This window comes from Gouania willdenowi, chromosome 14, assembly GCF_900634775.1.
Source record: "Gouania willdenowi chromosome 14, fGouWil2.1, whole genome shotgun sequence".
NCBI classification, from domain to species: domain Eukaryota; kingdom Metazoa; phylum Chordata; class Actinopteri; order Blenniiformes; family Gobiesocidae; genus Gouania; species Gouania willdenowi.
This window is the reverse complement of record NC_041057.1, coordinates 31,457,108-31,483,706: the sequence shown is the minus strand read 5'-3', so window position 1 is coordinate 31,483,706 and position 26,599 is coordinate 31,457,108. Positions and strand designations below refer to the sequence as shown.

The 26,599-nt window shown below is 35.6% G+C and overlaps 1 protein-coding gene across 2 annotated transcripts; it reads right to left on the bottom strand.

Annotated features, from left to right (window-relative positions):
• Positions 1 to 1,536: 1,536 nt before the first annotated feature.
• Positions 1,537 to 23,666, bottom strand: LOC114476188 (calcium/calmodulin-dependent protein kinase kinase 1-like). Of its 2 annotated transcripts, XM_028467530.1 has the most exons (7): positions 23,619 to 23,666; positions 19,654 to 19,727; positions 14,284 to 14,371; positions 10,667 to 10,795; positions 8,129 to 8,232; positions 2,474 to 2,521; positions 1,537 to 2,319 (listed from the first exon to the last, which is right to left on the bottom strand). In XM_028467530.1, exons 1-7 carry the CDS (start codon positions 23,652 to 23,654, stop codon positions 2,247 to 2,249), a joined length of 552 nt encoding a protein of 183 aa, XP_028323331.1. In that variant the 5' UTR covers positions 23,655 to 23,666; the 3' UTR covers positions 1,537 to 2,246. The 2 variants fall into 2 exon arrangements, with proteins under 2 accessions (XP_028323331.1, XP_028323332.1); XM_028467531.1 differs by lacking the exon at positions 2,474 to 2,521.
• Between the last annotated feature and the right edge of the window lie 2,933 nt (positions 23,667 to 26,599).

Sequence of the window (26,599 nt, the reverse complement as noted above, 5' to 3'; positions counted from 1 at the left end):
CTTAATATTTTGATAATAAGCAAATAGAAATAATTTTTAAAATCCTACTTGACCTAAAACAGGAGAAGTTTATTCTGATTTCATGTCACACAGTGAGAAAAAAAATCTGTCTTTTTACATAGTGTATGTAATAGTTTATACTGTATGTCTTTACGTTGACATTAATTAATGACAATGACTTTTAAATTACATAGAATGTTAAAATCTAAAAACAGTGAGGCACAAACATCTTAAACATTACTTCATAATTTGGACACATTTGCATGAGTCATTTTGTAAATAACTACAGGTATTAAACCTGAAATCTATATATACAGTTGTTTACATGTGTACAGATTACACCAACTGTGGTTTGGTCCATTTGAGACTGAACTGGATCTTTGGTGGCCCCCTCAACTAAAATCATTTAGACACTTCATAGATTTGATACAATAACAACAAACTGGATTGTTTACATATATGGCAACACTTTGGGATCATTATGGATGTGATTGAACCACTATTTATCATTTCTACAGGAGGAAGAAGGGCCTCGTACTGAAACGTATGCATCTTTTTTATCCATCAATGGCTTTTATTTGAGGATATTCTTCAATTAGAAGAAAGGAGATGATTTCTTTTTGTTCCTTAGAGCCCAGTGTGCACCTTGAACTGGAAACCAGTCCATTATAAGACCTACTGTATCTCACACATACATTCACTTTCATTCATACATTCACTCTATGGGCCAGAAACTAAATACATAAATCATTTACCATGACAGTACTTCATATTCCAGCTGGTTTTAACGTAATACTACAGATGTTCATCAGTTTACTCACCAACCATGAATGTTTCATAATCATAATCCATCCAGTCACAACTTTATCCTCTTGTTGTTTACACACAAAGTCCAAAGCAAATCCAACTTCCCCCAATCAACCATTTAACAAATACAATATCTAAAGTCACAATAAACACACACACACACACACACACACACACACACGGGTCAATACATGTCACTTACACACATTATCAGGACATCCCACTCACTTCGGTCTCAAAAGGTTATGATAATGATATTGAATATATATTTATATATATATATATAAATATAAATGTATTTTTTTAAGGAACCCCCCTAATAAAAAAAAAATGTAGAACATGAGAAATGTTTTCATAATAAATATTAATGTTTTCAAAAATATATTTTTTTTTCTGATGCAATGTTTTTTTATATTTTTTATGTTTACTAGTGGAAAAACGAATAAATAATAAATGATTATAAGACACAGAGGTAAGCTACAATGGCCAAAATAAAAACAGAGAAGTCGCATATAGAAGAAGATCAGATTTTTTCTTACATTCCCACATGAAGTTATGGGCCAATGCAAATAGTCAAACTTTTTTTTCTTTTTTTTTGGATTTCAATAGCATGTCACCCAAGAACCAATGCATATATGTGACTAATCATTAGTGATGTGAACAGTCTATGTTCATAGCTCTAAGCTGATCACATTACAGGGAGCTGAGGCGTATGCTAAGACATGTTCCAGACCCAAACACACACAAACGTTTGAGGGGCTGGCATGTCCACCAGGTAGAATGTATAGCAGATATTTTTATATATTCTGAGAGAGTAGGTGGAGCTGTATTAATATACCACATTTCAATTTCATATGTGATGTAGTTCCTGAGATATTGGAAGCTGAAAATGAAAAAAAAATAAGGACAAAAAGTGTTAATCTGATCAAACTAAAAATGTACAGCATGCCTATTGAATAATTATGGAACAATTGATAAACATTTCAGACTTTTTTGAGACCAAAGTGCATAAGCCATTTGTTGAAATATCATGGAATGACCCACATGTTCCATTCATTTTTCACATTCACTGTCACAGAAGCTCAGCATTGAACCCATGATGACGAACAGGAAGTCACACACAACACAGGAGGGACACAGCACTTCACATTAAACAGAGGTCAGCAAAGGGAAGTGCAGAGTTTCAAAATAAAAGACAACAACACAGAGGAACCCTTAGCGACGAGCAGTGGTTTACATGCGGAAGTGTGCGAGGAGAAAGAAGTACACACGTCACACATGATGGTTTCTCTGGAGTCAAAAGGAGGACGAGGTGGACCTGTTTGATCAAACTAACCACAGTCAGTGCAGACGTGCTCCACGGGGACGGAGATCAGACGCATCACTGCTTCTCTTTGTGTGAATGAAAGAAGTCAAAGTGTGTGTTTCATCTGCTGATCTCAGAAGGACGGCTCGTCTTCATGCAGGTCCTCCAGCTCTCCTTCCCTCGGCCCGTCTCCTGTGCTGCTCTTTCTAAACACAACAAACCAACGATTGATGAATTAGGAGAAGAACACACACACACACGCGCACACACACACGGGACAGGACGCTGGATCACTGACAGCAGCAGCAGGGACACATGGAGGAGGACAGATGTTAGCATGGACAGACGCTGCATCGTTACCTGAGTGAGGGGTGGAGTTTTAAAGAGGGCCTGAAGGGCCACGAGTCCCTGCAGCAGAAGTAGGAGAGAAGATGGAGAGGTCAGAGGTGAGAGGGCGGAGCCATGCCACGTCTCCTCAGACAGAGTGATGGACCAGGATGGAGTCACAAACCAATGGGAGCGCAACGTTACACAGAATAAAACTTACAGACTTTAAAGAGACGTTTCTGATGAACAATCCAAGCATAGCGTTCACCCCCTCGTAGAATCTATAGTGCAGGGGTCTGCAACCTTTCTGAAACTGTCAGATACTTCATAGGTACTGTATAGTGCAGGGGTCTGCAACCTGCGGCTCTGCGGCCTCATGTGGCTCTTTGACTCTTTTACAATGGCTCCCTATGACTATTGAAATAAATAGTTTTTAAGCTCTTAATGACAAATAAAATCAACATATAACAATTTGTTTAGATAAAAAATCACGTTGTGCAATGACTCAGCACATTCCTACTTCACCTCCTGCAACATCTACAGACCATCAACTTTCCTGCACCTGTGGCTAACCTTAAGTTTTAAATCCTTGGTAAAATAACTAAACCAACACAAACACTATTGTGGAGGAAAATAAAGATTTTAATTGTGTGGGAACAGATTCATTGAACCACCAATGTACAGGTTAAATATACATGCTTTATGTGTAGCAAGAAATGAGCAATTAGCATGTGTTGATCACATGATCATGTGTTATCAAATTTAAGTTACTTTTTGTCGCCTTTCAAATACATAAACTAAAAAAAAAAACTTCTTTATATAACATTGTTTTCATGTAAACTGAGATACGTGAGAATATGAAGAAACTGTTTAGTTGTTATTTCTTGATGTTAATTTATTTGATCTTATTCTAAACTGTTTTTAAGTTGTCATTCACATGATCAAAGTAAATAAATCAAACATTATTTGACAGAATTTTAACTGTATAGAGTTTTATACACTGTATTGTCTTCACTGAGAAGGTATTTTTCAGCCCTGGAAGGACTTTAATCCATGTGAGATTAGACCAAATGGTTCCTTTGAGAGTAAAGGTTTTAGACCCCTGGTATAGTGTGATGTCATGACCCAAAAAAGGTTGGTAACCACTGCATTAAATACTGTTTCATTCCACTTATTTACAAAATAAGATTTTTTAAAATGTGTGTTATCACTCGTTCATTCCATCATTATGATCTATGGCTGTTTTTAAATAGTTTTCTAAGGGGACTTGGATTCAGTAATAAGAGAAATGAGGTAGTAGAGAACCACTGATATATATCATATACATATACTGGTCACAATGTTTAAGTGAAAATAAACATTTAAAGATGGTTAATTTGATACGAAGACGTGACCACGTGCAGCAATATTTAACTATACTAAATAATAACTACGTCTGCCATATTTATTCATTTTTGTGAGTTTGAATACTGGAAAGTTAATCAGATTATAGATTGAGCTCATTGGTGACTACAGCTGCTGAGGGCCCCTCACTTGGTCCATGCGGGCTACCAGGGGCCCACGGGCACCATGTTGATGACCCGTGCTATAGATACTTTGATTTGATTCTATAACATTCTGATCACATCTTAATATGAAACCATATACTTTTTCTAAAATAAGAAACACATTATAGTAAATAATCAGCCATTGTTATGGATCCATCATATCATTCATGTTGTCAACAGACAACAATATTAACTGCACTATTTGTATATAAGTTCATATTCATCCTTTATTATTATTATTATTATTATTATTATTGTATGATTGTGATCACTCACTGACTCATTTCTTTGTCCTTGGTTTGGTTAATTACACTAGTTACATTTAACCAGTTAACCTATTGGCAGAGGTGAAAGTAATGGATTACAATTACTCACGTTACTGTAATTGAGTTGTTTTTATATATCATATATATAAATATATATATATATATATATATATACACATCATACTTTTTTGAGCATATTTATAAATCAGATCACTTAAGGATAGGGATGTAACGATTCACTCAACTCCCGATACGATTCGATTCACGATACTGGGTTCACGATATGATTCTCTCACGATTTATTTTACAAAATGGGAATGTTGACATATGATGACTGAAAAATATTCCTTTATTTTTTTGGGGGGGAAAAATACTGTACTATTTTATTTTTATTTTTCATTGGCAAAAGAATCCCTTGATAAACTATTCAAAACAATGCAATTTAACTAAAAATAAATCTTGAATGAAATGAATAAAGAAATAATACAAATGAAGAAGAAGCCTATTAATTTAAATTCTGGTTCTATAATAAACAATGCAAAACTGCATAATAGTTCTTTTTCTTTTTAAAAGTGCAACTGAAAATGTATTTTGTGCCTTAACAATTGGACTTTTAAAAAAAAAAGTCATTACACTCAGATATTTGTTTGGACCAGCAGAGGGCGCTGGTAACCCAGTGGTCAGTTGGCATGCAGATATCTTGCAGTGAAGAAGAGATGCTATGCTAGCAGACAGAGCCAATAGAAGAACCTGACTTTTACAGATATTCACGTAATATTACAAATATTCTTTCGATGCTAAAGGGGTAAGAAATCATTTATGAACATGTTTAAGAGTAGGAAGCGGCCAGAAAGAAAGTAGTAGCAGATTCCGCCCGCCGCCAACACTTCTGGACAAGAGAAAGATAAAAAAGTACTGCGATTCAATTTTCAGTGTATCGATGTGATACCTATGAATCGATTTTTAACTGCCATACGATTAGTCGTTACATCCCTACTTAAGGACATTATAAAATATGTAAAGTAATTAAATACATTTCTACACCCAACTGTTACTGAGTGAATTATTATTATTTGTTATAAAATGATTAACAGACATTCTGAAACTACAAAAAATTAAATGACCAGACAACAATTAATGCACGGCGCCAAAACAGCATTAAATGGAGGTTATTTCCTCAGTTTTAGAGTTCATAAATGTATCTATAATTAGAACCAGATCATTTATTTACATGTATTTTGAATTGAATTCATTGGTGTTATTTTATTTTTTAAATAATTGTACATTTTGACAAACCTTTTATTTCATACATATGTCTTTGTGGAAAATAAATTAAATTCTATTTGTGCAAGATTTGGTCTTTTCCTTTATAAGTTTCTACATGTGATGGTTACTGTATGTAAGGGAACCGTGGCAAGATTTATTATCAAAAATAAACGTATTAGGTGAAAATAACTAGTAACTTTTACTTTGAGTTCTATTTAATTGAGCTACTTTTTACTTGTGTTTGAGTATTTTATGTATGACTAACTTGTACATGTACTTGAGTATAATTTCAATCAAGTAACAGTTCGTCTACTTCAGTATCAGAACTCTTTACGTCTATGAGTGTTGGTACATTGGTACGATTCCTCAATTTCTGCTATTGTTGTTATTTTTCTAATGATGTATGTCTAAATGTTTTTGCACTATTATCCTATGTTAGTATTTATATTTATTTTAGTTCTTACTCTCTGCTCTTATACTGTGTTGCTGCTATTTTAGGATGCCTTGGCTTTATGTGTTTGTATTATAATCAAATAAAAAGCACAATAACAGATCCATGCAGACGTGCACATACAGCACATTTTAATGTGATGAAGCTCCTCAGTTAGAAAAGATGGATTCATAATGTTTGGCGTCACTTCAGACACAATCAAGGCATCCGCTTTGTGATTTTCCTACTTTTCATTTTTTGGGAGCAGGAAAACAATAACCAGATGATTAGTCGACTACTCCACCATCTATGAATAAATAAATGTTCCTCCTTTTATCAAAAGTGGATTTCTCATCTGGTTTAATTTGTTCTATAGCTTCCACCATGAAAAGGACCACAGCTGCTGACAGCCATTTAATTATAGACGCTTTAAAGGAAGGAATATCCACTGTTTGATCATGTTTGGCCTAAAAACTTATAAATGTATATTTTAGACAACAATTATACACAAAATAACTGAAAAATATACATTTATATACATATACACATACGTTTAACAAGCGTTTGACCAAGTTTGGATTAAAAACGTTTTTGTTGCCCGGGGGCCACATGAGGCCCTCTGTCTAATTTTGTGTGGCTCACAAAGTAGATGCAAAAAATAACTGCAAAAACATACACATTTACAGAAAAATACACAAAAGGACAACAATTATACATAAAAATAACTGAAAAATATACAACACATCAACAAAATTACACAACATCCACAAAAAAGTTAGTTAAATAAATGCACAAAATGAAATGAAGAAATATTTATAAAATGACTCCAAAAACACACAAAACAGCAACAAAAATATACAAAAATGAAGAGAAAAATAAACAGAATGACAACAAAAACATACATGACAACAATTATACACAAAAATAACTGAAACATATTCATTTATAAACATATACACATACATTTAAGAGGCGTTTCACCAAGTTTGGCCTAAAAACTTCCAAATGTATTTGTTAGAACAGACGTGGGAAAAAGGTGGCCCAGGGGCCACATGAGGCCCTCGGTCTAATTTTGCGTCGCCCACAAAGTAGATGCACAAAATAACTTCAAAAACATACAAATTTACAGAAAAATACACAAAATTACGACAATTATACACAAAAATTACAAAAAAATATACATATCAAAATAAGACAAAATTGCAAAATGTCCACAAAACTATATCCAAAAATGCAAAAAATAAAAAAAGATATGTAAAATGACTCCCAAAACACAAAAAACAGCAATAAAAATATCCAAAAATTAAGAAAAAATAAACAACAAGAAAAACACAAACCTTTTATTCTTTCCTGTATTAATGCTAATACTGTCATTATTCTTCATACTGATGTTACAATGAATGTTGATAGTGTGGTGCTTGAATCATACACATCTCTGCATCACAAAATCTGTGCTTAAGGAAATTCATCAATATGCACCACAATTATCAAGATTTTCTGTAACATTTATAGTTTCTCTGCCATCATGAATTGCCGCAAAGCATCATGGGTTGATGACGTGTAGTGGTTTAGCTTCTATTGATTGTGTTTACCGACCCATGATGCTTTGCTGCATTTATGACGGCGGATCACAGACTGTTTAAAAGACAATAAAATGAAAATGGTGCGTTTCATTTATTTTTTCTAAGCAAAGATCTTCTAATAAGTACATTAAACACTTTCAGGACAAATTTCTAAAACCAGTGGAGGCTTATTTTTAATCATTGGGTTTAGATAATGGTCTCCAATAACAACATCACTAAATGAGTGTTTATAGTGACCAGCAGGGGGCAGTATTGAGTTAAGTTCTAGAGTCCATTACTCATGTCTGGAAGTTGTCAGCTCTGCTAAAGCCTCAGATCACATTAACTCTGGTTTATTTATGTTGCTTATATACATGAAATCACACAAATAAACAAGGTGTGGCTCTGAAACGTAAGCAGGAGAAAATCTAAGGTCACAGTCCAGAGTGAGAGTGAACGAAGCAGTTAGAATGAATTAACTATGGTGCTATGGCAACACAAAGGGAGCGACTGCTTGTTAAGCTGATGCAGCTGCAACACAAAACAGGTGTGAGTTCACCTTCATGGATGAGGTGAGAGTGGGATGAGGATGAGGATGAGGATGAGGAGAGGCTTACATGAGCAGACTGCCAGGTGCAGACATGGAGCGCTCCTCACGTCTGCTCGGACACTCAAAGGGATTGCTGAATGAACGCTTCCTCAGCATGGCTTTCACCAAGATCTGAATAAAAACACACACAAACACAGAGATTGGCCTCAGACAGACATGAAAACTGGTGGCTTTTGGTCTAACTTTGTAAAAAAAATCTAAAAATACCCAAAACGACAAAAAAAAAAAACACACTAAATGACTGCAAAAACAAATAAAATTACTGAAAAACACACAATATGACAATACATATACACAAACTGACTCTAAAAACACACACCATGACTCAAATAATACAAAACGACAATTAAAATACACATAATGACTTCAAAAACACACACTATGATTTCAATAACATAATATGGCAATAGAAATACACAAAATGACTCAAGTAACACAAAACAAAAATAAAAATAAAAAACAAAAAAAAATCACAGAGACAATAAAAATGCACAAAATGACTCAAAACAAATAATGTGACTGGAAAAACACACAATATGACAATTAAAACACACCCAATGACTCCAAAACTTCCCTAAAATGACATAAAAATACAAAAACTGGAATCAAAATGGACAAAATTACACACTGAATGACCAAAAATACACTCAAACGACTCTCAAAACACACAAAATCAATACACAAAAAAACGCACAAACAATACGCTTGCTCTAAGACATATGGGCAACTGGTGCTATTTTTGTAATTTAAATCCAACAAAAAGACATAATCATCAACATCCCCCCCCAGTGCAAATAAATGTGACAACATGCAAGATTCTAGCATGCAATAGCTGCTACTGAAGCTGATAGGAAGATAAAGATCTGGAAAAAAAACGAAATTATGCAAACTTCAGCATTAGGAACTTGAACAACTGACGTATGAAGAAACAGACTTATCCATGCAAAGACATTAATGATACTGACTCAGCAGAAGGCCTAGCACATTGTTTGGAGTAGCAAAAATTTGAAAAAGTAGGTTTTTGATGTGTGGTGACTTACAAAGACCAATAGGCCGTGGGAGTGGGCGTGGCCTATGTAAGAAGATGCGACTCTAGTGAACACATGGAGATAAAGTTTATGAAGATGTGATTTAAAATGTGAAAGTTACAGGCCAAAATGTGTTTGCATTATTTTTGTACTTTTTGGTACGAGTGATCTGTGTGCTCTTCTATATATACCCTCAACATAATACTTCAGCTGAAATAAATGTTTGTTGTTTATGTTGCAATAAGCCACACCCACTTTGACCAATAGTGACTAACTTCAAGATATGGCCTCAGGAGTGACCCAGGGTCATACCCATCAAGTTTGGTGAAAATCAGTCTTGCCATTTAAGAGATATAAATGTCTCATATTTGCAGCACCACCTAGTGGCCAACATTATTCAAATTTTATAGCTAGCTAAAAAACTTTACTCAGGCCCAACTGAAGACTCTACATGCCAAGTTTCACGCTGATTGGACAAAACTTCAAGGAGTAGTTAAAAAAGTAGGTTTTCCAGTTTTCGCGGTTATAGACGGAAATAGGCGTGGCCAATCTCAGGAGATTCAGTGTTATTGAGGGAATCCGTGGATATGAAGTTTTTGAATGTGCGACATACAGCGTGGGAGTCATAGGCCAAAACGCGTTGACCTTGGTTATAGCGCCACCTGCTGGCGGACAAGTGAGTTTTTGCGTTGAGGTAAGCTGAGGGGTCTGGACCCACCCTTCAAAATGCACCACCCCCCCCAGCACAGTTTAGCCTGCAGCACCACTTTTACCAATGGAAAAATAAAAGGTAACTATCACTATAATATAATAATAATAAGGGTAATAACTCCGGAACAAATAATTGCGCGCTTCTCATTTTCAAACTCCATCAAGGTACTGATACCCTGAAGCCACACAACAGATGTGGTTATCCTATCATAAACAGTTTCTAAGCTGTCCCTTTTAACTCAGACAGACTTTATCCCTCTTTTTCACTTCGTTCACTTTGTGGTGGGGGATAGAAATACTCAAAATGGCAGAAAAACACAAAAATGACAATGACTATTAAAATGCACAAAATGACTTCAAAAATACACAGTGACAATAAAAACATGACCAAAAAAAAACACTAAAACAAATCAAAAAACACACATGCCAAGACAACACAAAAAACACACAAAACAAGAACATGTACAACACAACATACAAAAATGGAATAAAAAAAATACTAAAACACAAAAACAGTATTAATGCTGATAATACTGCTCTGATTGATCATTATTCTAAATGCTGACATTAATGTTGATCATCATCATTTTTGTGGCTAACTGATAAAAGTTGCTCATCTCTGCTTTTAAAGAGTGATGATAAAAGTTTTCCACCATGTGTGCTTTTAAAAAAAGAAATATATATATATATATATATATATATATATATATATATATATATAAATTGAAACCTTATTGAAACCTGAGGAGTATTTAGTGTTCAGTCAAACTTTAAGTCAAAGTGTTAAAAAGTGTTTATGTTCTTACCACTGCTGACAGGCTGGGAACAAACTTGACTGAGTTCTGGACGTCCTCCTCCGTCACCTCCACCACTGAGCAGTGTTCCTCCTCCAGGGGTAGAGGCTGGGAGCCCCCTTGGGTCACCCACTGATCTGTCTACGCTTACACACACGCACACACACACACACACACACACACATGCACGCACGTACACACACACGCACGTACACACACGCACGTACACACACACACGCACACACCAAAACCATAGGCGGTGTTTGAGATTCTTGCCAGGGGGGGCAAAAGAAAAAATAGACCGTCTCAAGATTCGCACCAACCACAATAATATGCATAAACATATACATAAACATAGACATATACAATAACGCAAAACTTATTAGTAACATAATTGATAATGTTGATTACAAAAATGTGCATCAACGCATCATTTAACCCATTCAGTGCCAGCCATTTTCAGAATTTCTACCCCCCTCAGTGGCAGCTGTTTTAGAGCATTTTGACTGATGTTTAAAAACCCACAGCATAATTTGTACTATGACAATCTGAAATTTGACACCAGATTCTGAAAGATTAAAGTCTCTACTGTCATCAGAAAAAAGAAATGTGTTGATAGCTAGTTTCGTTCTTCTGTAATCAGCAGTTGAATAGAGGCAAGTTTTACACAACCCACGTTTAAGACGCAAAAAGCCGAGAAAACAGGCTTTTCCTAAAAAAATCTGTCAGTGACTTTGAAGTATTTAGATTCTTGGTCCATTTTCCCGCTCAGCTGTCGGGTCGGGCTTCATTTTTAACTTTTTTTTTTTATTAAACACAAAACACTAATATACTGTTGTGGTATCATTTCTAAAGTGATTTCTGCTAGTTGTGGGACGGGATATTGATGGTGTTGCGTTTTGTTGTTCAGTGTTCACATTCACTGAATATTATTTGCTGATTTTGCTGATTCCTCACTTGCTGCTGGAGCGCAGGGAACATATATGACAGCGTGCTTCAGTCAGGTCTGGTCTGCATACTGTAACGGACTGGGTTCTACTGTATGTTCTAGTTATGTTCCACTTGTGTGTATTCAGTGGTTAACTGATGCTGAGATTTCCCATGGCTGAGAAGGCATCATGGTCAATGTGTGTCTTTGTTTACATGTGTTCTGAATATTGATTGGCTGGTAGGCTGGGGAAAGGGCGGGTGTAAGCAGGGAAAAGACTAGTGAACAATTCTGTTCCTACGGTAGTGTCAGTGTATGACGGTGTAAGACGGTTCTTTGTGTGTTTGTTTATTTTTGGCGTGTTACTACGTCCTCCATTAAAGCCTGTAAAACTGTGATAAAGGCTCGAGTCACGTCATTACAACACCTTTTGGGCTGCCCCCCCTCTCTCCACCCTCACTGCGCGAGGCACCGCGCTACCAGTCTACCGGCTGCAATACATTCAATAAAATAATAATGTGTTATTCATGTTCTGTGTCAATATCACTTCATTGCGCCATAATCTCCGTCGTCCCTGCTTCTTCCTCCTTAGCTAATGGTAGCATCATGGCTAATCCATCATCTACAGGTGCACTGCTGCCACCTTTAGGGCGCCAGTTGGTCACTACATCAACAGAAGAGCCTTATATTCACAGAAGAACTCCGTCACAGTGTATCCTAGCAACTTGCGTGAAAAAACGCAATTGACGTAATATTACGTCAATGGCAATGACTGAGTGAATGTTGTAAATTCATGATAAAATCAGCTTTCTACTTCATTTTTGCTGCAGTGCCATACATGAACTGCTGGGTTCAGTGTCGCTTCACTGTGAAGAAGAACTGAGCAACAGAAGAAGAACCAACCTAAAATCTCAAAAGTTTGGTACCATTTCACTGAACATTTTTACTAGTATTTTTAAAAGAACAACACATTCATATATACAGTTTTTTTTTTTATAGTCACTGTGTTTTATGGCACTTAAAATATTTGTATATAATTTACATAGGCAACCCACAATTCTCACGTTCTTGTCTTCCATGTTATTTGTGAATGTTCTTCTATGTTTTCTTTAGATGGGATGATACTGAAATGTTTGTACAGCAGTTTGTGGTTTTTACTTGTGGAAAGCGCTCTATAAATAAAGATTACTTACTTACTCTATAAATAAAGATTACTTATTTAATTACTCTATAAATAAAGATTACATACTTACTCTATAAATAAAGATTACTAATTTACTTACTCTATAAATAAAGATTACTTATTTACTCTATAAATAAAGATTACATACTTACTCTATAAATAAAGATTACTAATTTACTTACTCTATAAATAAAGATTACTTATGTACTCTATAAATAAAAATGACTTACTTACTCTATAAATAAAGATGACTTACTTACTCTATAAATAAAGATTACTTATTTACTCTATAAATAAAGATTACATACTTACTCTATAAATAAAGATTACTAATTTACTTACTCTATAAATAAAGATTACTTATTTACTCTATAAATAAAGATTACATACTTACTCTATAAATAAAGATTACTAATTTACTTACTCTATAAATAAAGATTACTTATGTACTCTATAAATAAAAATGACTTACTTACTCTATAAATAAAGATTACTTATGTACTCTATAAATAAAAATGACTTACTTACTCTATAAATAAAGATGACTTACTTACTCTATAAATAAAGATGACTAATTTACTCTATAAAAAAAGATTACTTACTTACTCTATAAATAAAGATTACTTATGTACTCTATAAATAAAAATGACTTACTTACTCTATAAATAAAGATGACTTACTTACTCTATAAATAAAGATGACTTACGTACTCTATAAATAAAGATGACTAATTTACTCTATAAATAAAGATGACTTATTTACTTACTCTATAAATAAAGATGACTTATTTACTTACTCTATAAATAAAGATGACTTATTTACTTACTCTATAAATAAAGATTACTTATTTACTTACTCTATAAATAAAGATTACTTACTTATTTACATTAAATTAAGAATTGCATGTTTTCAAATTAATTTGGGAAAACTGTAAAGAAAACTTTGATTTAACCTTAACAGATGTTGGTTGCGCTTAATTTTTTACATTAATATTGTATTATTTTCTTGTATAAAATAAACAAGCAGAAGTGTCAGGTAAACCTAATATGTATTTTTATTGAAAACGTATTGACTACTGGAAATGAGAGCAGAAAAGTTAACATACTTTATTTAAACTGAAGTATTGTTGGACTTTATTTAAATTAAATATGAATACATTTGACATTAAATGTTTGATTTACTTGTTTGTTTATGTCCATAATTAATTTATAGACATTTCCCAACAGGAATCTATGAAACCTCACCTGTACTGTACAGTATCCAGGTTTTTATGTTACAGTCACACTGGTTGAATTAGTATTTTGGCTAAAAAGTTACTGAATGGATTTCAAGTCACTGAGTCTTTTTAGATCAAATTTTTCTAAATTAACTGATATAATCCATGAATCTAATCTGCAATAAGGAATCATGATTTGAATGGAATGGTTGCTAAAACAATGGTTACACCTTTTTAGTTCTAACAGGTGTAATGAACCAAACCCAGTCGTACACAGAGCCTTCACACCTGCTTCATTCTACCTTAATCTCAGGGATGGTGATCCTGGTGTCTGGGTCTTTATCCAACATCCGTAAGAGCAGAGTCTGCAGCTCCTCACTGACCTTTGGTCTGTGGAAAACACACAAATATCATCATCAGGAAAGACTTTCACAGCATTTAGAACCAGAGGTGAAAGTAATGGATTACAAGTACTCACATTACTGTACTTGAGTAGCTTTGATGGGTACTAGATTTCTAAATCAGTCATTTTACTTGTACTTTACATTTTAAAAGAAGTAAAATAATTTGTTAAATTTCTTCATCCAACTGTTACTAAGTGAATTATTCTGCTTTTTTTCATGGTCTCACATTGAACATAATATATAAGTTCTTATTCGTGTCATTTCTGATCAACTCTAAGCCACTTTATTGGCTTCAGGTTGTGGTTTCTACCTTTTACTAGGAGTGTGACGATATCTCGATACAGCGATATATCCGCATGATCGATTAAAGATATGCTCCCGCTAAGTATCGTTTTTTTTTTTTTTTTTTTTAATTATTATTCTTTTTTTAATTTTTAATACATTTTTTTCAAAACCTTTTCTTTTTTTTCACTAAAAAGTGCAGGTACGTCTTCACAGAAATATTGTCACTGTTAGTTGAAGGAACCAATATACTGTTTACTGGAATATTGCACTATACTGGTGTCACTGGTAAGAAAGACCGTATTTTACATCGGTATGTTGACACTTATTTACAGAAATGTTGCACTAAAATAGTGTCACTGTTCATAGACACTTTTTCAATTTATTGTCTTTCAGAAATATAAAATAAAAACTGTATTTTTTCATTTAATCTTTTTTTTTTCTTGTTATGTCATAGATTATCGTAGATTGATTTCTAACCAATATATCGATAATTGCAGTATCGTCACATCGTGAGGTAATCGTTATCGTGAGCTTTGTATCGCGTATTGTATCGTATCGTGAGGTACCCAGAGGTTCCCACCCCTACCTATTACAGTATGTTTTAGAGATCATAACTGTAGCTATACTTAGAACCAGATCATTTATTTATATTTTGAATTACATTTATTGGTGTTATTTTTTATTTATTTTTTTTAATTTACATTTTGACAAACCTTTTATTTTAAACGGATGCTTTTGTGGAAAATAAATTAGGTTCCAAATGTTGCACAATTGGAACTTTTCCATTTTAAGTTTACTAGTTAACTTTGAGTACTATTCAATTAAGCTGTTTTTTACTTGTACTTGAGTATTTTATGTTACTTGAGTACAATTTAAATCAAGTAACAGTACTTCTACTTGAGTAGCACACATCAGTAAAGTTTACAGGCTGTTTCGTGTGTTTTTAGCCTCGTCTCATGAAGAAAAATATTCAGAAACTGCCATTATTCATGAACAAAACAACAAATTGTAGGATGGATTACAGTGGGATCAAACATAATAAACTGTCCTTGGGTGAATAACATGTGATCAATCACAGCCTATTCAATACGTGCTCAGTTTTAAACCTTCAGGAGCTCAATTCATCATTGGCAGAATGTGTGTAGATGTGTCCCTGCTTCAACACACCTGGTTGAAACCAATGTGTAGTCATGAAGCTCTGCAGAAGCAGAAAACGAGCCAGTCAGTTGATTCAGGTGTGTTGGAGCAGGAAGACATTTAAAAGTCTCGAGGACTGGAGTCCGGTGTCCCGGTCTGAGTTTACCTCCGTACTGAGATTCTAACCCTAACCATAACATAACCCAATAAACAAATAGAACATGTGTCGGTTCACTTTGAAAACAAAAATAAACAAAAATTAATCATTTTTTTTAAGCAAAAATTAATTTTTCAGTAGTGCACGTGTGTGCGCATATACAATCTCAGTACAATGTGAACTCAGACCATGACACCAGCACCCCTGCATTAGATAGTATGGAAAAATAAAGTATGCAAGAAATACCTGGATGTATACTATATGGGGACATTTTTTAAATATGCATTGTGGGTACACTAGTCATACTCAACTGTCCCATGATGCATTAGGAGCGGAATGTAAAATCATCCTGGGACCAGCTTCAAGCTAAAAATCAAACATCTCCTTTTCAAAATAAAAGCATTTCTTCTTGTCTTCCATTAGTTTTTTAACACTTTTGTAAATATGGCTCTTGTTTTGTAATCAACAGCAAGTTTTGTCAGTAGCACAATGGAGGATCTTTAAAAAATCTCCAAAATGTGTGAATGAAATGTGTTTCCGTGAGTTTTATGGATCAAATGAGCACATGTTGATATTATACTTGGTCACTTTCTCACTTAAAATGTTTCCAGAACTTTCAAAGTAAAGGTGGAGAATCAACAGAGATACGCTCATCATCCTAATCATACTAATACTATAAAGTAGACACAGTATATATATATATATATATATATATAGTACAGAGTGTGACATTTATTTATTCATTTTTTACTTGTCTGTACATGCTGTCAAAGGTCAACACTACAAGAAGTGCAATCATTATGAGACAGCAATGCATGTTTTGTTATTGCACTAAAATAAATTGATTTATTTAACTGAGTAATTGTGACCATCACCAGCCCTCCCAAAGGAAGGGTAAGAAATCTTTTATTATAGGGAGGATATAAAAAGGGAGAGCAGTGTTACACCTAGGTGGACGGAGTGTGACATTTATAACACAGCCATGTTCTTATGACAAAATAAATCCCACAGGTGCTTTGATGAAAAGCTTATGAATAGGATTTGATTCACCTGTTGGTGAGTCCTGCCTTAAAAACACATGACAATAAATATCAAGTTTGTATGTGTGTTTTTAGAACTAAGTTTGTGTGTTTTGTTGTTTTTTGTATATTTGTTGATGTTTTGTGTTGCTTATTTTGAACCCATTTTTGTGTTTGGGAAGTCATTTTATGTATTTCTCTGTCATTTTTGTGTATTTTTGTTGTTTTGTTTTTCTGTTGTCCTTTTGTGTGTTTTTGGTGTCAACTTGTGTATCTGAGTGTGTTTTGGAAGTCCTTTTTTGGTAATTTGTGTCACATGCACATAGTTCTCTGTCTTTCTTGTGTACTCTTGTTGTTTTGTGTGTACTTGTTGTCATTTTGTGTGTTTTTGGAGCTTTTTGTATATCTATGTGTGTTTTGAAAGTGATTTTATGTATTTCTCTGTCATTTTTGTTGTTGTTTTAATTGTCTTTTTGTGTGTTTTTGGAGTTATCTTGTGTATTGATGTGTGTTTTTGTAGCCCTTTTGTGTATTTTGTGTCATTATATGTGTATTTCTCTGTCATTTTTGTGTACAATACTTTGGTTGTTTTGTTTGTTTTTGTTGTAATTTTGTATATTTTGCACATTTTTGTTGCCGTTTATGTATTTTGGAGTTATTTTTTGTATTTGCTCTTAATTAGACTGAGAACCACAGGTTGCCTACGTCTGCTCTACTCCTTTGAAATGAATCGATATATTAATAGTGTTTTTCAACCTTTTTTGAACCAGGGCACATCTTTTCATTGCAGAAAATTCCAAACAAAACAAAAATGTTTAAAAAAAAAAAAATGAAACTTTGTAGCCTATATTAACAATAAAACCAACTCTATCACAGTGGGGGCCACAAACATGTGATTGTATCTGATCCAAGGGCCACATGATCAACATTTATGTCAGCATTTAGAATAATGACCAATCAGAGCATAACACAAGATTATTATTTTTTTGTGTAAACACAAAGAAAATTTTTTTTGTGATCATTCATATTTCTTCTTTTGAATAAAAAGTGCAATTACCAATATTTATCTTATTAAAATCTTGTAAAAATGAACAAATCAATAATAATAATAATCATAATTATATATATATATAATAATTATTATTATTGACTCGTTAATTTTTACAAGATTTTAATGAATAACACAAGTTAAGCTAGGGGGGTCTCCTGTCCACTCTGACCTGCAGTTGCTGTGAAGCTGATGGTCTTTGGGACAGGGAGGGGCTCATGGCAGCACAACGACATAATTGTAGACAATAAATTATTAGCATTCAAAAATATTTTTTTGACCAATTAGGTGAAATTGAATAATTTCCCACGGCACACGTGACGATCTCTCGCACTAATACAATATTTCTAAGCATTGGTGGTGATATGATTCCAGTGTTAAACATTGGAGTATAATAGAGGGGAACAATCATTAGCTCAGGCACACAGTGAGTCGTTATGTGAGCAGTGAGTGGAATGAACTACGATGCTAATGGTTCTACTGGGACTGTGAAGTCGAGTCAGGATGTGAACACACTACACACACTGTGCATGTGCTTCATCATCACTCTTTTGTTTTCTCACTACTACAACAGTGTGACTTTATTGTTCATATTTCTGTGTAACCCACGAGCCAAAAAGTCTCTGCTGTGTGTGTGTGTGTGTGTGTGTGTGTGTGTGTGTGTGTGTGTGTGTGTGTGTGTGTGTGTGTGTGTTTGTGATAACGAGAGACACTGATGTGCATGTTAATTTTTCTTCATTAGAGCAGGTGTTGTCAACCTTGGGTCAGGACCTCATTTGGGATCATGAGACACCGAGAGGGGGTCGCCAGATGCCTTCAAGAAACTAAGAAACTTTTTAACAATTTGAGCTCATTTTTGCTTGTTTTTACCCTTTTTCTGCAACTACACCAACTTTGCCATATTTTAACCTGTTTTCATCACATATTTTTGCTGCTTTTAATGCATTTTTACTACATTACTCCCATTTCTGCCACTTCGCCATCAAATTTCAATGCCTTTTCTGCGCATTTTTTCCACTTTCAAGATATTTTCAGCACTTTCAAACCCTTTCCATTAATGTTCCCACCTAATGTCGCATATGTTGACCCATTATTGTCATTTTTAACCTCTTTTCGCCATATTTCGTGCTTATTTTTGCCAATTTAACCACATTCACAATTTGTCATGTCCAGTATTTGCCAGTTTAAACTAATTGTTCTTGCTTTTTCTGCCACTTTTAAGCCAATGTTGACATTCTGAACCCTTTTTATCACTTTTTCAGTCCATTTTTGCCCACTTTAATATGCAACTTTTAACCAGTTTCTGGGGTTTTTAAAATCGCATTTCACCACCTTTTCCACCATTTCTGGTCACTTTTAACCCATTTAATTTGTGATTAAAACAAGGATTTACATCTTTAGGATGACTATATACTATGGCACAAATAATACTAAACATCCTGGATAACAGTGGATATTATTCAGATAAATAAATAAAGGCGGTTACATCAGATTCATAGAACAATGGACCATCATTTATGGATGAGCTCCACAAAGCTCTCCTCTTTATTCCCCCATATAGATGGTCCTGGTGGTTGAGAACCACTGCATTAGAGAGTGCAGGAAGCAGAAGATAAACTCACGTTTCTGGGAAATCCACAGGCTTACTCCTTATTTTATTGTGCAAAGCCAATATGTACTCGTCAATAAATGGACACTGCAGGGGGAGAAGAGAGGAGGAAGAGGAGGAGAGGACCATGAGAAATTATCAGAGGACGTAGAGCTCCAATCACTCAGAGAAATAACAGCAATCAGCATCAAGTATTCTTTAAGAGTCACCTTTATCCCACTAAAGAAAAGGAGAAAGACATGGTTTTTACTAAATCACTGAGTTCTATTTACAAGCAACAATCCATGCCTTTATTAATGACAGGATGTTATTAACATTTACATCAGTGATCCACAGATAACTTCACTGTTATGACATGATAAAGATGTTTACACCAGACAAACTAACGATTATATAATTGTTATATTATATAGAATGGAAATGAACAGAAATGACAAGAAAATACACACAAAAATACAAAAAAATGACTCCAAAAATACACAATATGACAATAAAATTAACAGAAAAATACACAAAATACATTCTAAAACATGCAAGAATACACAAAGTTGCTCCAATAACACACAAAATACCAAAAAAATACACAAAATAACAAAAAAAACACACAAAATAACAGGAAAATATACCAAACCGCAACAAAGATACACAAAATTACCCTCCAAAAACACAAAATATCAACAAAAATATATAAAAGTTACAAGAAAATAAACATAATAACTTAGAAAACACACAAACTCTTTGTTCTATTCTGTATTAATGCACAGATTGGTCAATATTTTAAATGTTGACATGAATTTTGATCATTTGGTCCTCGGATCAGAGGGTCAAACAAATATTTTAATATAAATTATTGCTGATTAGCCACATGCTAATAGCTGTAGGGTAAAACTTAGGAGAAAAAACACACTCTTACCATGTTAGGCACACTTAAATGGATATAAAATGTACATTAAACACTAAGGGGTCGATTCTCCCAACTGCGCTTTTTTGCGTGCCTGCAGTTACGTGCTTCTCTCCTACGTGTATTCTCCAGTCCAGGCTGCTGTGTGAATGAAGGTGGGCTTAAAGAAAGGAGGCGGTGAGTTTTCCCAACACTTGTCAATGTTATTGAAATCCATGAAAATGATAAAGTTCATTTTTAATTTGAAACGCCTTCATTGATAAACAATGTAACAGGTTGATTTGATCAGATTATTGCAGTGTGACTGATTCACAGTTAAAATCTCTCTCCTTGATCAGCATCATCATCAGCGTCATCATCAGCGTCATCATCATCACTGTAAAGCGTGCCTGAGTTAGATGCTGTACATATGAGGAAATAACGCGGCCGCAGAGCGTCCTGCTTTAACACAGAGGGATGTTTGAAATAAAACAGAACTATTGGCTTCCATAATACACAGTTTTAAAGGGGACATATCATGGTTTTAAATCCTTCCTTTTTACATATAAATCATACAGTTGTGGTCTATATAAAGCAGAACTGCAATGCTTGGGTCTGAATTCCTCATTATTATAGCTCCACCCCTTTTCTACCCCTTTTCTGATGTGCTTCTGAGAGCAACTCGTTTTGGTGCGGTCTCTTTAAATGCAAATGAGACACTTCATACCCCGCCCCCTCTCCAGGTTGCAGAGGTGACACTCGGTTTAACTCCACGCTGTTCGGCCATTTTTTTAGTTTGATAGAAGAGATACGGCTATGTAGCAGCGCAGAAACTTTTTATTCAGAGGTTAGCGCCAAGCTAACGTCACGAAATGCATTTTAATACAGTCTTTTCAAAGACAAAAACGGCAAAATGAAATGACTAATGAAAACTTTAGACTTAAATTAAATCACGTAGGCCATATCATCAAGGGTCTAAACGAGCACACGGCGCTAACATATGAAGTCTGAAGACGGTGCAACTGCTAATGCTAACAAAACAATGACAGGGACGTCTTATCATCACACTTTTTAGCGTTATTTACAGCTTACCGAAGTGCTCTGTTCATCATCTCCAAAGATAGAAGGAATTGAACCCTCAATCAGACAAAGTCTTTTGGCAAATCCTTCTTTATACTGGTGGAGGTTGATGAAGCAGTCATCCTTGAAGTGCTTCGCGCACACAAAAATGATCTTACCCACAGATGTGGGTACATTTATGTGAAATATAAAACTCAACCAGGCACTTTGAAAAGGTTCTGATGCTGGGAGACGATGTAATGAAGCGTGTGGGTTACTACATCCAACAACCCACATTTTGACTTATCCTCTCGTAACTTCGGCATCCTTGAGCTTGGACTACAAAATAAAGCGAGAAATAAAATGGCGGATTGCTCGAAGTGTTGGCCTGAGTTTGATTTAATTTGGCAGTTCTGCTGCAAATACTGTGATGTAATAGTTCAAAAACGTAATAGAGATAGAAAAATCAAAACAGATTGAAAACATGAGCAAAACAGAATATAAACATATCTACGGAGCACCTGAAGAGACTAATTTGATTTTTTCTGTACTTCTAAGCACTCTAAATATACACAAAATGCATTTAAGGGCTAAAAAAGTGGATTTAACATGATATGTCCCCTTTAAATATAAATATTTTAAAGTGACCTGAGCTGAGCCTCATTTAAATATGTGTGGGAACAATTTTTTGTCCATCCTCATCCTCATATGACAGCATGTTTCACTCTGTAGTGGATCAAACTGTGACTTTACGTTGGACATAGTATGAAAATAGTTGAATCACTGTGACCAACGTGGACAGAAGTCTGCGTCTGTCAGAATTTTAATTAATCGTTTAATTTAGTGATCACAGCTGCTGCTGCATGACGCACGAGTCCGTGTGGCTCCAAATGTAACCAAGTCCATATTTGTAGTGCAATATAATGTTTCACCTTATGGGGGCGCTGCACTTATTCCAGGGTTAGAAGCGCGTAAGAGGAAAAGGACTTAAGCACACCATAAAGCCAGATTTGAATGGGAACATCCACATTTCAGGGAGGCTCCACCCACTGTGCGTAACTGGGATGAAGACGCGCAGTGACTGACTTAAGTACAGGTGGAGAATAGCACACCGCCAGAAACAGCGCTGCTGCATGGCTTTTTGGACTTACAATTGCGGGGTATGTTGACCTAGAGTTTATGGATAGATTCAGAGTTTGTTTTAAGGGAAAAAAAAATGCAAATGCTCAATTAACCCCAGAGCAGCTTTGAGTTTAACATTTTTAAAAACTTGAAAATGTTAACCATAAAACTAAGGGACCTGCCTGGCAGAAAAAAACACCAACATTTTGTGTCTTTTTACGTCGTGACATCAAGGTCTTAAAAGAAACGAGCTCATTTTTAAAATGTAAGCAGTAGAAAATACAGATTATTGTTTAAAAAAAGTATAGAGTAAAAGGAAAAAGTCGGCAAAAAAAAATTAATACTCAAGTAAAGTACAGATACCAGAAAAAAATATTTAAAGGCACACCGTGGACACCCCGGCCGCCGTGCCGACCCACGGCGAAGGGGGCCGACGACTGCTGCGAGGCCAGGGAGTAGGGGGGAGCGCCACTGACGCAGCGAGGAGGACCGAGCGGTAAGGAGAGGGGGGGCGGCGATGGCGGCTGCTCCTCCAGCCCATAGACTGTAGCCGTGGCGCGAGCCCAGTCCTTATCCTTATCCCAAAGTTACAGGTCAACTACTGTCTACATACACAATGAAAAGACGAAGGGAGGCCGGCCCGACTGACTGTTTGTTGATTTTTGCGACAGTGCTGCAGTGCTTGTGGCCACTAGGGGCGCTTGCGTGAAAGTTACCGGTCTAGCGCCTCTAGTGGCCAAAAGTTACACAGTGTACCTTTAAGTAAAAAGTATATAAATACTTTGCTTATTTGTCAGTGTTGCCTATGTCCTCAACCATGTCCTATTTTATGACAATAAAATAATCTTTCTGAGGTTTTGGTTTAAGTTAGTGTGCTATTTGTGTGTGTGTGTGTGTGTGTGTGTGTGTAGACTTGCCTTTCCAAAGACAAAACAGTAGAGGGTAACTCCCATCGCCCACACATCCAGAGCCTGAAAGAAATAAGAAATAATCGCAGAAGTGGAAGAAAAGCAATTAGAAAGTGAATGACGGCCTGATCTCTCACACACACACACACACACACACACACACACACACACACACACACACACACACACACACACACACACACACACACACACACACACACACACACACACACACACACACACACACACACACACACACACACACACTCTCTTTATGAGCAGTGCTGCCTGTGTGTGTGACAAAGAGCAGCTCATAGCTACAGCCTGATTAAACTGATTCTAAATCAGAGGCACAGACACTGGGAGGACCTCTGAGACTAAACACTGAGGGCCCTTCAGGACCTCATGAGAGAGCAATATTGATGATCTCACTGTTGATTTAAAGGCTTCTCTTAACACAGCGTGACTAAATCCCTGTTTGGAGCACTAATCAGAGAGAGAGGAGCACATAATCCACCAAAACCAAACCGCTCTTACACGCTGAGAGCTTTTTACTTTGAAAAATATGTTCTGTTCAGGCCTTTGGGTTGGCCATCAGCCCATGACACACACACACACACACGCACACACACACACACACACACACACACACACACACACACACACACACACACACACACACACACACACACACACACACACACACACACACACACACACACACACACACACACACACACACACACACCATCTAATTAAAGAACATATTAAACCTATTATGCATGATTTAAATACAGTAGAAAGGGAGCTAACAAGCTAAAACACACACATCCATGAACATGAACAGTTTAATGACTGTAGGACAGCCAAACCAAAACATTTCATTGTAAAACACACATATGATTTAGATCAGTGTTTCTCAAACGGGGGTACGCGATGGCACTACGGGGGTGCTTGAGACAGAGAGAGAGGAACATTCACAAATGAAAGCATTAAAAACATGGGGTTTTATGTTTATTTTAGGTAAAAATTATAATCACACTGAATATTACCAACAACTCACAAAACGGCAACAAAAACACACAAAATAAGAGAAAAATATACTGAATAAAAAAAAATATATAAAATGATGATAGAAATGATCTTGATTAGAACGTTCTAATGTTCTAGTTGGACAAACGGGGTCAGAAATAAGACAAAGGGGTACTTGAGCCAAAAAGTTTGAGAACCACTGATTTAGACCCAGGGGTGTCAAACTCATTTTAGTTCAGGGGCCACTTGATCTCATGTGGGCCACAGATTTTATGTGGGGAAAGAAGTACTGGTAATTTCAACATTATTGTGCCATAGTTTGCACTTCTATGTATACATGAAATACTAATTATGTGAGAAATACAAGATTCAAGCAATAGGTGACAGATATCAGTCCCAACAGGATATTTCTTTTCTTTTTTTTTTACATGTGGCACAGAAAAAGACATACAGCCAGGCACAAAGTACATAAAAATACAGTACTTAGTCCATATTTCATCCTAAACAATCAAACACAATACTAACAATGAGGCTATTAACACCATTTATCAGGCAAGTGAATGTTTTTGGTCATTTCCACACACATTATATTTGGCACCAGTCCTGTGTCTATAGGTGAGAATCATAACATAACCTAACTGCTAGAGCAGACATGGGCTCATCTGTAACAGTTGCATTTACTGACCTTAGAGTCACTGTTCGCTAACCAATAAACTGGAAGAGATTCATCACCTTTATAATAAGTGCTGACTAGGCCACTGGGATAATACTGTATGATGTTTTTCTGCAGTCAGTGTCTTCTCCTCGTCCTTCTCTCTCTGCTCTATTTCAGGTGCCGTGAAGCTGATGATGTCATTTCCTGATCAATGGTTCACGACTCAACAAGTCTGAGACGCTCTGATGTTCTATCTCTCTATCCTGTTCTGTTGGTCCTTCTGTCCACTAACCCCAACCAGTCCACGCAGATGGCTGCCACCTCTGAACCTGGTTCTACCTGAGATTTCTTCCTGTTAAAAGGGAGTTGTTTCTTCCCACTGTCGCTAAATGCTTGCTCATGTGGATCTTGTTGGGTTTTTTTTCTTTTTTATTATGAATTTTATATTTTGATAAGCGCATTGAGATGACTTTGTTGTAAATTTTGCTATACAAATAAAGATTGATCGATTGACTGATGTCATGTGAGGCTTTAAAAAAACAGATGTGCTATTGTGTACGGTGTACAGGTCTTAGAGTGAGGTATCAGGAAAACCTCTGTCATTTGTCAGACCAAAGGGACTCGTGACTCAGCAAAACCTCTGTCAAATTACATGGGGTCACTTATCAAAACAAGCGCTGGCAAATGGCTCGACCTCAGGCTTCAAAAATAAAAGTCATCAGCCTCAACGGCCACAGGCCTTAAAACACGATGTTATAGTGATTTGTTGTGGGGGTTTTGCCAGAAAAGGAGAAAATTGAATCACCTGATGCTCTTTTTGTCCTTTGATTATGATTGAGAGGGAGATTTTATCTCATGTTATTGTTGATTTAAGGTTTTTACTGCTGATTTTAATGTTCTTATTTATTTTTAAGCTGTTGAATGGTTTCTGTTACTCTATTTAAAGATTTAAAGATTAAAGATTAAATCGGGCTTTCGCCTTTAATTGGCCATGTAATGTTAGTACATTATTGGAATTTGTCTTCTGCACTTAACCCATCCCTGAGGAGCAGTCGGCAGCCATTTTGCGGCGCCTGGGGAGCAGTTCGGGGTTAAGGGACTTGCTCAACATCCCACAGTGACGGCCCCGGTGAGGCTTGAACCGGCAACCCTCTGATTACAAGCCCAGCGTCCTTAACCACTAGGCCACATTGAACTTCTGTATGAGATACAAATACAAATAAATTTGCCTTGCCTTTATCGTGTGATATGACTTCAGTTTTGAATTTGGATGTTTCAAAATATCAACAGTTGTCAACAACTT